The sequence below is a fragment of the Mangifera indica genome, chromosome 3, assembly GCF_011075055.1.
Source record: "Mangifera indica cultivar Alphonso chromosome 3, CATAS_Mindica_2.1, whole genome shotgun sequence".
NCBI lineage: Eukaryota > Viridiplantae > Streptophyta > Magnoliopsida > Sapindales > Anacardiaceae > Mangifera > Mangifera indica.
In genome coordinates, this window is record NC_058139.1 from 15624699 (window position 1) to 15638734 (window position 14036).

General features: G+C 35.2%; 2 protein-coding genes and 1 pseudogene across 3 annotated transcripts; all 3 read right to left on the minus strand.

Moving 5' to 3' along the window:
• Positions 1–1685: 1685 nt before the first annotated feature.
• On the minus strand, positions 1686–3663 carry LOC123210682 (transcription factor bHLH147-like). The gene has a single exon (XM_044629166.1). It carries the CDS (start codon positions 3269–3271, stop codon positions 2648–2650), a length of 624 nt encoding a protein of 207 aa, XP_044485101.1. The 5' UTR covers positions 3272–3663; the 3' UTR covers positions 1686–2647.
• Positions 3664–5500: 1837 nt separating this feature from the next.
• On the minus strand, positions 5501–8617 carry LOC123211583 (annotated as a pseudogene).
• Positions 8618–8742: 125 nt separating this feature from the next.
• LOC123212082 (zinc finger BED domain-containing protein RICESLEEPER 2-like) lies at positions 8743–13779 on the minus strand. Of its 2 annotated transcripts, XM_044631121.1 has the most exons (8): positions 13490–13779; positions 11129–11677; positions 10631–11029; positions 9879–10543; positions 9584–9786; positions 9098–9507; positions 8933–8995; positions 8743–8803 (listed from the first exon to the last, which is right to left on the minus strand). In XM_044631121.1, exons 4-7 carry the CDS (start codon positions 10469–10471, stop codon positions 8945–8947), a joined length of 1257 nt encoding a protein of 418 aa, XP_044487056.1. In that variant the 5' UTR covers positions 10472–10543; positions 10631–11029; positions 11129–11677; positions 13490–13779; the 3' UTR covers positions 8743–8803; positions 8933–8944. The 2 variants fall into 2 exon arrangements, with proteins under 2 accessions (XP_044487056.1, XP_044487055.1); XM_044631120.1 differs by having other exon boundaries at positions 8743–8995.
• Between the last annotated feature and the right edge of the window lie 257 nt (positions 13780–14036).

A 14036-nucleotide genomic window follows, 5' to 3' on the forward strand; every position in this document is an offset into this window, starting at 1 on the left:
ATGGTCTCCTTCTGGTGGCTCTCTTAGAGTGGTCGTCGATGAAGACGAGTCATCTCTGTTGAGATGAAGATGACTTATCTTCATCTCTGACGAAGAATTATCATCTTCATCCAAAGACGAAGATGACTCATCTTTGTCTCGAAAAAGATGACTCGTCTTCCTCAACGACCGCTCCTAGGAGAGCCGCCAGAAGAAGACCGTGCCAGAGAGGAAGAAACGACACCGAAAAATTGAATTGAAAAATTGAAAACCCTAGGAGGGAAAATGCTATTTTTTAAAACTTGAGTTAGGGAAATTGTTAGTTTTTAGGGTTTAAGGGAGGGGGGGAATGATATAACTAACGGACTCAGTTAATTTTAACAGCCCATAGGTGGGTAAATGAAATTTTCAAAGTTAACATGGAAAACTTAGGAAATGCACATTCTTTGGGTGGTAAATAGTCCTTTGGCCCATTAATTATTAATGTTCCTAAAGTAAAAGTCCCATTTATTCCTTTCATAGTAAATGTATTAATAAAGCAATAACACTGGGGGCTCGAGGGTCTTTTTGTTTCTTCGGTAAAATGGGGCTCTAGTACCACCTAGCCTTTTCACTTTTTGATTAATTTTGTTATTGACTATGACAATGTTATGCTTATTATTGCAGATTAATTTGAGGGCTAATTGTTATGTGCGCTTTATTATAGTCTGTGTTTTTATTCCTTGGGAAATGAGATAATAAATATATATATATATTTTTAAATTTCATGAAATTAGAAGATTAGTAATATATGGTACAGATGATGGGGGAGCTCTTTAGCTTCTCAAAACAAAGAATTTAGTGTGTTTATATTATGTTTAAAAATTTTATTAAAAAATATTTTTTTTTATGATAATTGATTAGTTCCCTCAACTACTTCAATTATAAGCGGGTGTTTTGAATTTGGAGATCCATCAAATCCAATATAGATGATGATTTTCCTTTATATTGATCATTCCAATTAATTAGAAAGTATAAAAATGAGGTTTATTAATTCCTCTCTTCTTCTATTTATTTTAAAAAATAAAAAAATGGGGTGAATAAGTAGTTATTTAATAAATTAAATTATTCAAAACAGCACAAAAAATAATCGATTGAGCACCATTTTTTATGGTAAGTTATAATTAAATGATTGAATAGGTAGAAAAATGGCAAACAGAATTCAAACAGCACACAGAAAAGCTTGCTTCTTTGCTTTTAGTGGCTACTCATGTGGGTCTCTTTGGAATCAATTAGTTCTCCTCAAATATTCGAAACTGAAAGTACATATTCTTGTCGATTAACACTTAAGAAATATTGATTATCATATTTAAATTCTTTGTAGATTAATGCCGATTGTTGAAGATTATAAGTTTTACTGAATCATACTCTCTGTGCTTGATACGCATATCGACGTTGATATCTTTGGATAATAAACGAAAGAATCTCGAAAATCCAGATAAGAGTGTGGTATATTATATGTTATGATTGTAGCATGTGACATTAGTAACATTTAGTAGGAAGAGGGATAGGATTAGTGAAAATATTTTATGGTTTTTAACTAGGCATCCATTAACAGCTATAAAAAGGACTCCTTTCGCTCCATGTCTCTACTGTCTAAATAGTTAAAGCTAAACACAAAAGAGATATGGGTTTTTGCAAGCGAGTTGAATTTGATCAGTCAAAAGTAAAGAAAAGAAGGATAGAATTTTTATTTACTGATTACTCATTTGAAAAAGGAGAAGATGAAAAAAAGGGGTGGGTCTGTGGTCTACTGTTTTTGCTGCTGAAAAAGAGGGTGAGGCATAAATATGCGCACATGGTTGCATGTGCAGGTCTGATGCTTGTATGCCCCAACAACACACCAACATAATGAATGCAAATAGGCACTTCCACTTTAATTTTTGTTCAAATTTCCATCAATCCAATTCATGAATGGTGATGAAACCTTTGAGAAACCGCCTTTGATTTGTCTGGGCACTCTTAACGGCTCACTAATTTTAAGGGGTAGTGTATCATGTACTGAATCAAAGGGGTTTTGTCCAAGTGAGGACAACCACCCACATAATATGTCCCACTTTCCTCACAAATTCTTGGCGATTTCGCCAACTTTTGGACAGTGGAGGGGTTGGATATTCAATTCAAGGCATTTTGGTAACTCAGATATGACCGAATCCATCTCCCTCTGCTCCCTCTCTTCTCTCTTTCTTTTCCCCCATCCCTTCTCTCTGATAACATTTCACTTCACATCCACCAAATAATTGACCTCCCGATCTGCCCATATCCTTTTGTCATTTTCATGTCACGGGGTTCCATGTGCGTCCAGCTTTACTTGAACACCAATAAATAACATTTAATAGTAGAATGTTTGAATGCCCTCTTCATGAAACACTAATTGAATGGATTTGCATCACTTAACAAAACCTGGAATATGTATAATTTTTAATCATTAAGCAGCAAAACCATACAACCAACAATTAAGCAGTCAATTGTTGTTAATATGAATTGGAAACAGAGAGAAAAAAAAGGGGAAAGAAAATATGTATTCAACCGGAGAGGAGAGGAGAGGAGATTACTTAGCGAAGGAGAAAGTGATAACACAGAGATAAAGGAAAATACGCGTCAAAATTAACAAGACTGAATGTCACCATCAAGAGGTTGAAGGAGAGCTTGAAGTAGAGCCGCCACCACCAGAGAGTAGCTCAGCAATAGCCGTCATGGCTCTTACTTGCATCTCAAGCGCGGCTGTATAGTCAGAAGCTTCATCTAGAATAACCGGCAAAGGTTGTTTCCGGCAACCGGGAACCAACCGGCCAAGAACGCGAACTTTCCTCTGCACAGTCGGCAAACTCCTTTTCAACTTCAAAACGCTAAATCTCGTCTTCTTTGACCGGCTACTTCCGGTTGCCACGACGGACGACGAAGACGGTGACAGCACTCTGTGCGACTTCTGCTTTCTAAACTTGAGCTTGAGTCTATTAGTCAAAATGGCTCGGCTCCAGCGGGTGGTTCCTTTGGCAGCGACGGCCAAGGCGCGGTTAGCGGCTTCACGAACGGCTCGTCCTCTTCCAGAGGCAGATGTGGAGGAGATGTTGGTGATGGTGAGTTGGTTTAAAGCTAGAATAAGTTTAGAAGAGTAGATTTGTTGCTGAGCCTCAGACTTCCATCTAAGTATGTTGTTGTTTTGGTGTTTGGATTGGGAAAATTTCTTCTTCTTTTTCCTTTTGGAGCGTTCAGAGTTAGTTACCGGATTGGATATCACAGTGGAGGACATGATGGAAATAAATGGATATGAAATCGAATGACAAATATTTCTTCTGTAGAATCACCAAAACAGAGCAAATTAAGATTCCAAGATTGGATTATACATACTGATTGAATATTGATGATTCAAGAATATGTTTGGATGGTCGAGAATATTGCATTGGGAGAGGGACGGAGTTTGAGGAAGGCGAGAGATATTGAAGGGAAGGGAGAGAGAAAAGGAGAGGGAAAGGGTTACGAAGGAATGAAAACCCACACTAATTGCTTTATCGGTGGTGCGCCTTTGCTTTTGCCATGGTAGGTCCGTTGGTTAGTTCGTTCGTTCTTCTTTCATCTACTGTCAGTCGACTGGACAGTGAGGTAGAGTTGGGGGGTCCGTTCTTCACCCTAAAACTAGCTTTAATTTTTAGCTCATGGACATTCTTACTCTTTACATTACCCATATACCTCACCACATTGCACTAATCAGTCAAATGTAAAGAAATTTAAATATTCATAAATCCCAAAGGTTACTAATACAAGTACAACAACTTGAAAAGCAAATAATGTAGTCGACCGTATTCCTAAAAAAATAGCTATATGTGCACATTCTTAGAGTTCTATTTTACATATTAAAGTACTCAAATTTTATGTAAATCAGGAAAATTAAGTCATTATCCTAAATTTTTTGTAATATTTGTTGCCATAAGTATCAACTCTGGCTGCGCTTGGTTGCTGGTATTGGACAACACTGCATTGTCACTACAACAATTTTTAATAAATGTCGTGCTAACGTGAAATTTAGATCTTCCTCATCAATTGATGGAAGCTTATTTTATAGACCTTCCACTTAGTGGGTGTGTGGCAGTGGAGATCTAACAACATTAAATAAGATTTTTGAAGGATAATGATGGATAGGGCTGGATTCGAGCCGAGCCGAGCCCGAACACAGGGAAACTCGGTTTCAGCTCGGTTACTGTTCACTCGAGCCGAGCCGTGGCTCGAGCTCGCCGAGCTGCACAAAAATGCAGCTCGTATTCGAGCTCGCTGGCTCGCGATCTGTTCGCGAGTCTGTTGAACGAGCCAATATCGAGCCGATAATCGATCTAGGATCGCTAATGAATAACGAGCCGAGCCATCGAGCTTACAAACGAGCTGACGAGCTGAGCTACATAACGAGCTAACGAGCCGAGCTCAATAACGAGCTAACGAGCCGAGCTTCATAACGAGCTTGCGAGCTGAGCTTACAAAGCATCAATCTGAAACTCAAAGATTCAAAGGGTAAGTAAGGACCACATAATATTTATACTTTCATGTCAACCCGGAACTTAATAGATTCAATGTAATATCCAAATTAATAAAATATTGTCAATACAAAATAATTCCAAGATTAAATATAATCAACTCCTACCTACAACATGTGACATAATTTCAGTTATGAATTTATACTGAGGATAAAACTAGGTCCTTTGCCGATAACATAGATGCAAGCACATGTTCTCACCCACCTAAAGATAATACCAACAAAGAAACCAAAATATAGTTCAAGAAATGATTATAAGATTCATTCGTTTCCTTATCTGAAGTTAAATCCTCACCATACTTTCCATGTGGCATCAGTGATAATCATTTGATAACCAAATTATATGACAGTATCTTTAAATCTATATTATTTATGAATCTAAGATCATTCTAAAATCTTTCTAAACTGGTTGTAAACAATGAATGAGTCTGAAAATCTAAATAAAATGAATTTTTTTTTGCTCTTGTAGTTTGACTTTTTTCTTTCTGATTGGATTCGTATTTCAAGTAGTAAGTTATTTGTTAAGTAATAAAATTTAGAAATGGATTGTCCAATTATTATCTAACAAAAACCCCATAAAATTTAAGTTATAAACGCCATATCTTAAAATCATTCACAAAATGAATCCCACATTTCCAAGTGATAGTAATAAGTAATGTTGAACAAATGTCAATCAGTAGCAAAGAATCTAGTACACTTCATCCAAAACCAATACAGACAGACATAAATTCAAAAACTTACTATCTGATAATCTTTTCATTGAACAAGTTGACTGTACACACTGACCTCAAATTTCCTCATTCTTTCATTCATGTGTAGGTGTTTTTGTGCAGTACAACTAAAAGTCCACACCAGTTCTACCCCAATCCACCATTTATAAAAACCTTGAAACTTAGTTCTAGATTTCCCACAAGAATACAGAAAACTGAATTTGAGAAAAAAAAAAGCAAAAGTGAATTTCAATCAATAGTAACATGAACTTCGTTGATCACAACCCTTCACCCCAGCAAATCCCAAGAGCACGAGACATTGTGGGCTTAAGGTTGATAATTAATACATAAATCAGTCAGAAATTATATCCCCTGCCTACTTAGGTCATAAACAGAAGTTAATACTTGCTGCATCAATAAGAAGTTCACTGCTTTTAATATCTATGCCAGTGTGCACACAACTGTATGGTTTCAACTGATAGAACGTCTATATAACATACATAATTTATCAATCAAATGAAGATGCAATTACATTGTGAGGACCGATGACAGTGCCAGTCCAGGAGCGCATGTAAATGCCATCTCCATCATCCATCCCATAGCTGACGGTACCATCTCCAATACCTTTTTCTCCACGTTCAAGTTCCTCTAACAATCTGAAGTTCCGAGGAACTGCAAACAAACCCCAATAATTAGTGACACCAATACTTGACAATGATAATAGAACAAAAAAGGGCTGATAGCCAACTTAAACTGCAAATCACTTCTAAACATACAAAAATGTCTAATGCTCTTCGTTAGTAATATATCTCTTACCATTGCTTCAAAGTTAAATAATATCATATTAAAATAAAACATAGAGGATTTTACCTGCAATGAAAATTTCAATTATGTGTAAACAGATGCAAATTATTGCACATGCACAAATACAAAAAAAATTGTATTTACAATTTGCAATCAACTACCTGAGAAAGCAAATCTGCAGCTATATGAACAGGATTAGCATATTTGTCTGCGATGACTAAAACTTCTGAAGGACCAGCAGGCATGTCAATTGAAATCATTGCTTCACTGTTCTGTTGGGCAGATACAAACATGAATAAACCAAATCAAAATGACCAGAGAAACAAATCTGCACGTTTATCTCTTATTTTACCTTTACAAGAATGGAAAATAAGCTAATCTTAAGTCAAGGAAAAGAATACATACTTGGAGAATCATTTTTGCTGCTGTGACATACTGATTTCCAGGTCCAAAAATCTTCTCAACCTGCAAATTGATGAAGAGGAACATTTTTGTATCAAAAGTAACACAATTTTCAATAATTATTTTTTTTTTAAATCTGTATTTGAACTACAAAAACTTAAAACAGTGAATTTTATGCTAAACATCCCTTTAACAAAGAAATTCATACATTCAGAATAATGAAAATGCAAAAAACATGGATTGTGTTATCTATCAATGTCTTACATTTATAAACTATCAATCAATTCATCTAAAAAACACAATTATACTCAAACTGAGATAAATATTTTAAGCAACCGACAAAAGAAATGAGAATACATATCAGAATTAAATTACACCAAGAAATAAATTTTCAGAAAATTCATACCTTTGGGCAAGATTCTGTCCCCCAAGCCATAGCAGATATGGCCTGTTAAGCAAAAATTGTTAAATTATATAAAGCATATATTTTAAACCTAAATAGGAAGCCAACATTGAAAAGAAAATACTCCTTAGTACGCAACCACATATGAGGATTGCTTTATGCATACAAACCTGTGCTCCTCCAGCTTTAAGGATGTGAGTCACACCAGCTTTCTTGGCACAATACAGTACCTCCTGCAATAAAACATTGAATAGCTCACAGTAAGTGATCTCTCCATAGAAATCTAACAGGAAAGAAAGCAATCTTTCCAAATCATTATTCAACCAGTGAAATACCTTACATATGCTGCCATCCTGACTTGGTGGAGTCGCCAGAACAATAGTTTTACACCAGCAATTTGAGCAGGCTGGCAAACATAATAAGTTCAATGCTAATTAAATCCAGCCAAAGTCAACAAACAATTAAAGTTGATAATGTAGTCAGTAAACTAGGACAATTAATTCATACTATACACTAGAATAACTTACCACTGAGAGCATCAAAGCAGTTGATGGTAAAACAGCAGTCCCTCCTGGTACATAAAGACCAACAGAACCAATGCTCCTTGCCACCCTTCTGCATTTAACACCCTGACAAATTTGGAATACTTCAACGTTCATGTATAAAGCAGAAAAAGAAGCAGGCAAGAATGTTGACTTACTTTCATATTCTCCACACTTTGCTCAGCTGATATCTGAGCAAGATGAAGAGCATATATGTTGTCGTATGCCACATCGAAGGCTTCTTGAATAGCAGGGTCAAGCTGTAAGAGGACAGTTGTTTGGATAAGAGAAGTACTAAAAGTTTTTTAAAAAAAAAATCACAGTTAAGATATCAACAAGAAGCTTAAAATAACTATTTCTCTTGAATAAACACAATTAAATAGAGTACCTTTGGGTCAGGAAGCTCAGAGACATTTTCAACAATTTTGTCAAGTTTCACTTTATCAAACCTCTCAGTGTAACTGCAATAAGAATATACAAGCAGAGATTCCTAATTATAACAATACAGATCTAATTCCACAAGCCTTCAGGAAAAACAACTCAAAACAAGTTCAAGAAAAACCAAAGCAGCCCATACATGAAACAGTACCAAAATAGACCATGCAATTGCTTAATAAATTCATATTTAGTTGCAGGTACACTGAAATTACCCTAAACAAAGTAAAATCTAACCTACTCATTTTATGATTGTTCTGAAGTAATAAAGGAGTACAAATAAACTAAACATCATCAACATGGAAACCCAATTTTGGAATGTATTATTTGGACTTCATTTTGGTTGATTGAGTTCCAAATCAGCGGGAAGTGGCCATGACAAATTTAACACACAGGGGAAAAAATGACAGCAAAAGTGATGCAGATTAATGGCTTGTACATTCTACGTAACTTAAGATGCATGCTATGACAGAAAAGAACCTACCCAATGCCAACTCCTTGTCTTCATTAGTTGCATCTGAAATATCAGCATCAACCACGGAAACATCAGATCCGGGAATATTCATGGACAGTGCAAAAGCCTGCTCCAGTAATGCATTCTCCTCATCCTATCACAACAAGCATTTTGAAAACCAACTTCAAATGACATTAAAGAAATATTTCACAGGAATAATCTAAAATGGTTCTCAATTTATTTGGGGGAGTAACCTGAGTATAGAACTATGCCACGAGCCAACTCAATCCCCTTGACGTGTCTGATGTGCTTTGTCCTTGTCATTTTTTACACCTTTGGATCCCAAGTTGAAAAAGAATATTATCCTAACACACTAAGGTACACAATATAACAATGAAAAAGCCTTTCAATTCCAAAAGGAAAAAATCAGTACATACCTCTTCATTTTCTCCATTTCAGCTTTAAGCATCTTCAATTCTTCAGCACAAACAGACTCTCAACCAGTGACAACTGTGTCCACCAAAACAAAAAACTCACAGATAACATGTAACTAGATAACACATTTATGCAGGCAAATAATTTGAGATATCAGCAATCACATTTAAGAAAGAAGAATCTTCAAGGCTAGACTATTCTCACCTATTTACCTAGTCATAATTTATCTGGCAAGATAATCTTAGCAATCTCATTTTCAACTTCAATCTTCAAGAAATTAAAAATTAATGAAAGCTATTAATCATACTATCAACAGTTAAATGAAAAATCAATTTAAAGATCATATAGTTGTGATAAGTTATTGACTACCTCATCTTGTTTTTTCATCTTATAACGTGTTCTCATCCAATCAGCTCCACACATAAGCATGTTAACTGTTTCTGGAGATAGAGCTGACCTGTACAAGTTAATCACTCTACTACCCGCACTAAATGCGCTCTCTGAAGCCACTGTTGTAATAGGAATTGCTAAGATATCGACTGCCATTTGTGAAAGGACTTTATACTTGTATTGATTGTCTCTCCACCAGTGAAGCACATTAAAGTCCGTTGAGTTGACATCATCCGGTATCTCAACACAATGCTCGTCCAAATACATTTCTAACTCAGACTTCTTACTTTCTACTGAGTATGTTTTCTCCTTATGATCCTTCAAACGCATCCAACTATATCCAGGACCATAATGTCTTGTCTCTGAATATCGAGAGCTTGATGATTTACCTACAAATTAAATGTTAGAACTTATGATATGTTATAAAGTTCCATTTAATGACAATGAATCAATGATCTAATGTACCTGATGTACTTGATGGTGCTTGTTGGGTCTTTGGCTGATGTTCTGGATGTGCAAATGCGGTTGATGAATTTCTTGATGACAACATGTCAACGTATTCTCCGTATAATTTTTCTAATGCCCTTTTTACATTTTCTATCTCTACAGGGGCATTTTCTTCACCATATAAAGTGGGATATGCCAAAGTAATCATAAAAAACTTTATCCTGAAATCATCACAAGCAAACTAATTAGTTAGAAACATGTTCTTTATATACATATATATTATAATAAACCCAATCAATTGAAAATTAATTACCTGGGATCCATGATGCTAGCAATCGTCATCAGGAAATTCACCTCACCCCAATATTTGTCAAATTTTTCTGACATTGCTCGCACCATCATTGATATAGAATAATCTTCATCAAATTCTCGCTCTCTCAAGACCTCTTTTATCCTAAACACTTCTTGAAAGTATCTATTTGCAGTGGTATACTGTGACCCTGAAATTATTTTTGTTATATCATCAAATATTTCTAAGAAATCACAGACAACCTCCAATCTCTCCCACTCTTCCCTTGTTGGACAATAAATATAACTTGACTCAGCAAACATAAACCGAAGGAAGACCTCTCTGAATTGCAGTGCTGTCACTAGCATTTTGTATGTGCTATTCCATCGTGTAGCACAATCCAAAACTAGCTTCCTCTCTTTAATTCCACACTGCATAGCAATTTTGGCAAAATTTTTTTGCCTTGCCTCACTAGCTTTGACAAACTTTACACTTTCCCGAATATTGTCTATGATGGGTTTAATCACGGCCACCCCATCCTGAACTAACAAATTTACAATATGAGCAGTGCACCTAACATGGAAAAGTTTTCCATCACACAACAAAGTTCTCTGCATTTGAAAATCTTCCTTTAATCTTTTAACAAAACTATCATTTGCAGAAGCATTGTCTACTGTGACAGTTTCCACCTACAAACAAAATTAATGAATATTAATGAAATGATATGCAATAAAATTATATGTGTTTTGATAAATAATTTACAAATTTGATTTTACCTTATGTTCAATCCCCCACCCCTTTAGACAGTCAAATATTGCTGCTGCAATGTCTATTCCTCTCCTAGGTGGAGGTAGGTGCACAAAATTTATAATTTGTTTATTTAAGGACCACGACTAGTCCACCCAATGCGCTGTGAGTACCATGTACTCAATACTTTGATGATCTGACTTCCAAAGATCAGTAGTAATACTAATCCTTCTTGTCTCCTCAAAAACCTTTTTCAATCTGTCACGCTCTGTTTGATAAACCCTAAAGCAATCAGCTTTTACTTGCTTTCTTCCAACTTTTTCATAAAAAGGTTGCAGAACGTGACAAAAATTAATGAAGTCGGGGTGCTCGACAAAATTAAATGGCAATTCAGATATCATCACCATATGGGCTAAGGCCTCTCGAACCTGAAACACCAATACCATAATCATTGTATTAGTTAATACAATTAATTTCATAACAATTCTATAGTAATAATATACGTTAATAATTAAACTCAAACTAACCTTGGGATGCTCATAAGTAGTCTTTGTTTTCACCACAGTTGGCGTAGGCACCCCTGAGGTTGAACGCTCAAAACCCAAAACTGTTTGTCCCCCTACGACCAAGTCTTTCCCCATTGCTTTCTTCCTTTCGACACATTGACCCATATGTCGTGTCAAATGGGAAGTAGCCTTGGTCTTTTGTAATTTCAGCTTTTTTTGGCAATACTTGCAAACTGCAAATGTAGCATCGCCAATAGTAACAAACTTATCTTCGGGATAACACTCCCAAACAACTGATGTTTTCCTCCTCTTAGTAGATGGAATAACAGGAGGTGGTGCTTCCATTTGGCTTTCAGGACGTTCAATTGCTTCAGCTTCTTCACTTGAAGCTGAGACATCAAAATCTCCTATTGCAGCCAAATCAATATCCACATCATCAATTGGTGCTTCAATTTGCACCGATTTTCTCTTAACAGATGCACATATTGAGGGAGCCATTGTGCTTGCAGTCGATGCTTGAGATGAAGCTCGACTTGCTCCAGAGGGTTCTACTCTTCTTGATGTCATATTCTACATCACAATCACATGCCAACGGTTAGATACAATTTAAATAAAAATTTAAAAACACAACCTAGTTAGATACATGAACATATTTTCAGTAACAACACAAGCTAAAAGGAATAATCATAATTCCAGTTTAAGCAATTAACACTTTATCTCCATGACTCCACCATTGTTTTACTAATTAACTAGTGAAAACTTAAAAAAAAAAAAAAACCACCAAACATTGCGTAAAGAAAATAATATAAAAGAAAACAATACAATAACATAAGTATTTTTTTTTATGTGTGAAACCTCATCAATATAAATAGAGCAAAAAAAAAAAAATCAAGAGAATCTATATGATCAACTTAGATATAATATAATAAAAAATGTTTACATCAGTCACAATTTACCAAAAAAATATTTCATAGAAATTTAGAGTTTAATCACAATTCTAATACAAATTAAATGTGTGGGTTTATAAAAAGATTGATTAAATTTATCTAATAAGTAGTCACTTTTCAAGTTTTATAACTTCATATATAATCATTAAATCAAAACTTGATGGTACAAATTAAGTATCCACCTGTTTCAATGTATATTGATAAATAAATTATATTAAAATAATATATTTAAACATTACACCATTTTTTGAAAGACTAAAACCCTATCTCTGGAACTGAAATCTGATTTGAGCTTTAGGTTTTTAATGTAATGTTTGGATGACAGACTAGTTCAATTCCACACTAAGTTTAGAGTTTTATTTTGCACCAAATATACTTATTAATTTTAATTTCAGATCCATTTGAAGGTGGGTCTAATAACATATCTTTAAATTTTTACCCAAACTTGTTTACAATTAAAAATGGATATCATTTATCTTTAATTTTCTGACATTTAAGGGTGGGTCTAAACAATTATTCTTCTAACTTTATCTAATTTGAGGGTGGAATTGGATCTACCTTCAAAAGGTCTAAGTTCATCCCAAACTACAATATAGAACAAAGTCCATTTAAGCCTAACTTAATACGGTAGTTAAATTCCAGTTTGACTTCCTTTAAGCCAAATCAACTTGAAGCCACCTCTATTCAAGAAACCCTTAATTCTTTTGATTGCTAGCCACACAAACTATTAGCATTGTTTGGCATCTGAGTAAATTTTTCCTTGTGATGTTCTAAATGTGCTCTTTTAATGGATGTGGTTATCTATTCATTCCTCCATTATCATGTTAAAATAAAACATCAAACCTCTATTATGAGTTTGAAGACCAATGAAATAGGCGAAAAAGGAAAAAAAGACAAAAAAGAGAAAAATAAAGAAAATCAAAGAAAATAATAATAAAATAATTAAATTATCATTAATATTTAATAATTTATCAATAATGTATCTAGTTATGAAGCCTAATGCTATCCACTCACTATTTGTATATCTAGTATTATAACAATCTTGGCAGATCAAAATTTAAGGATGAAGCGACTTGAAACTTGGTGTTGTCCAATAATTTTATATATATGTGTGTGCGCATGTGTGAGACCTCACTTAATACCTTCTGCATTTGGTAGGGTTGAATCAAGGTATTTGCTATATTTAAAGCAAAAAAAACTATATTTAAAGCAAAAAAAAACAGCAAAAAAAAAACAACGAGTACTTCTGCAAGTTTGACGGCAAGTTTAATCAAGTTTGAACAACGCATTTCAATCTGCTTGACGAATAAATTTTATATTAAAAATTAAAAAATTTAAAACCCCCAATTCAGAAACCCTAATTCCAAAGTTAGGGTTCAATCAATTTAAAGCAAAAATTACAAAATTGAAAGTGAAAAAATGGAAAAATACAAACCTGAAATATATTTGTGTCGTCCACGTCGCCGTCGCCGTCAAAATTGTCGTTGTAGAACTCTCGATCGCTGGAATCTACGATTGGCACGTGACGTCAGAAGACTTGAATAGAATCGCTTCAGAAACGCCTGTCGACAAAACTGGAGAGCAGCTGTAGGTCGGAACTTTCAGATGGCGGAGGGCTGGACTTTGGTTTGGTCTGGAACTGGAACTGGAACTGCAGCTTGGAGTTTGGTTGGAGGAGAGTTTTTATGCGTATGGAAGTCTCTGGAACGCAAGCAAGAGTGACTAGGCTGGCTGGAAAAATAATAAATATGTTTAAAGGGAAGGGAATTCTTATTTTAACCAAAAAACGGCACCGTTTGCCTTTTGGTTAAATAAGAATTGGCTCGCGAGCCAAGTCAAGGGACTCAGCTCGCGAGCCATAACGAGCCATTGGCTCGTGACACGTAACGAGCCAGCGGCTCGCGATCCACAACGAGCCAGTAGCTCGCGATCCAAACGAGCCATTGGCTCGCGATCTAAACGAGCCACTGGCTCGAGATCTA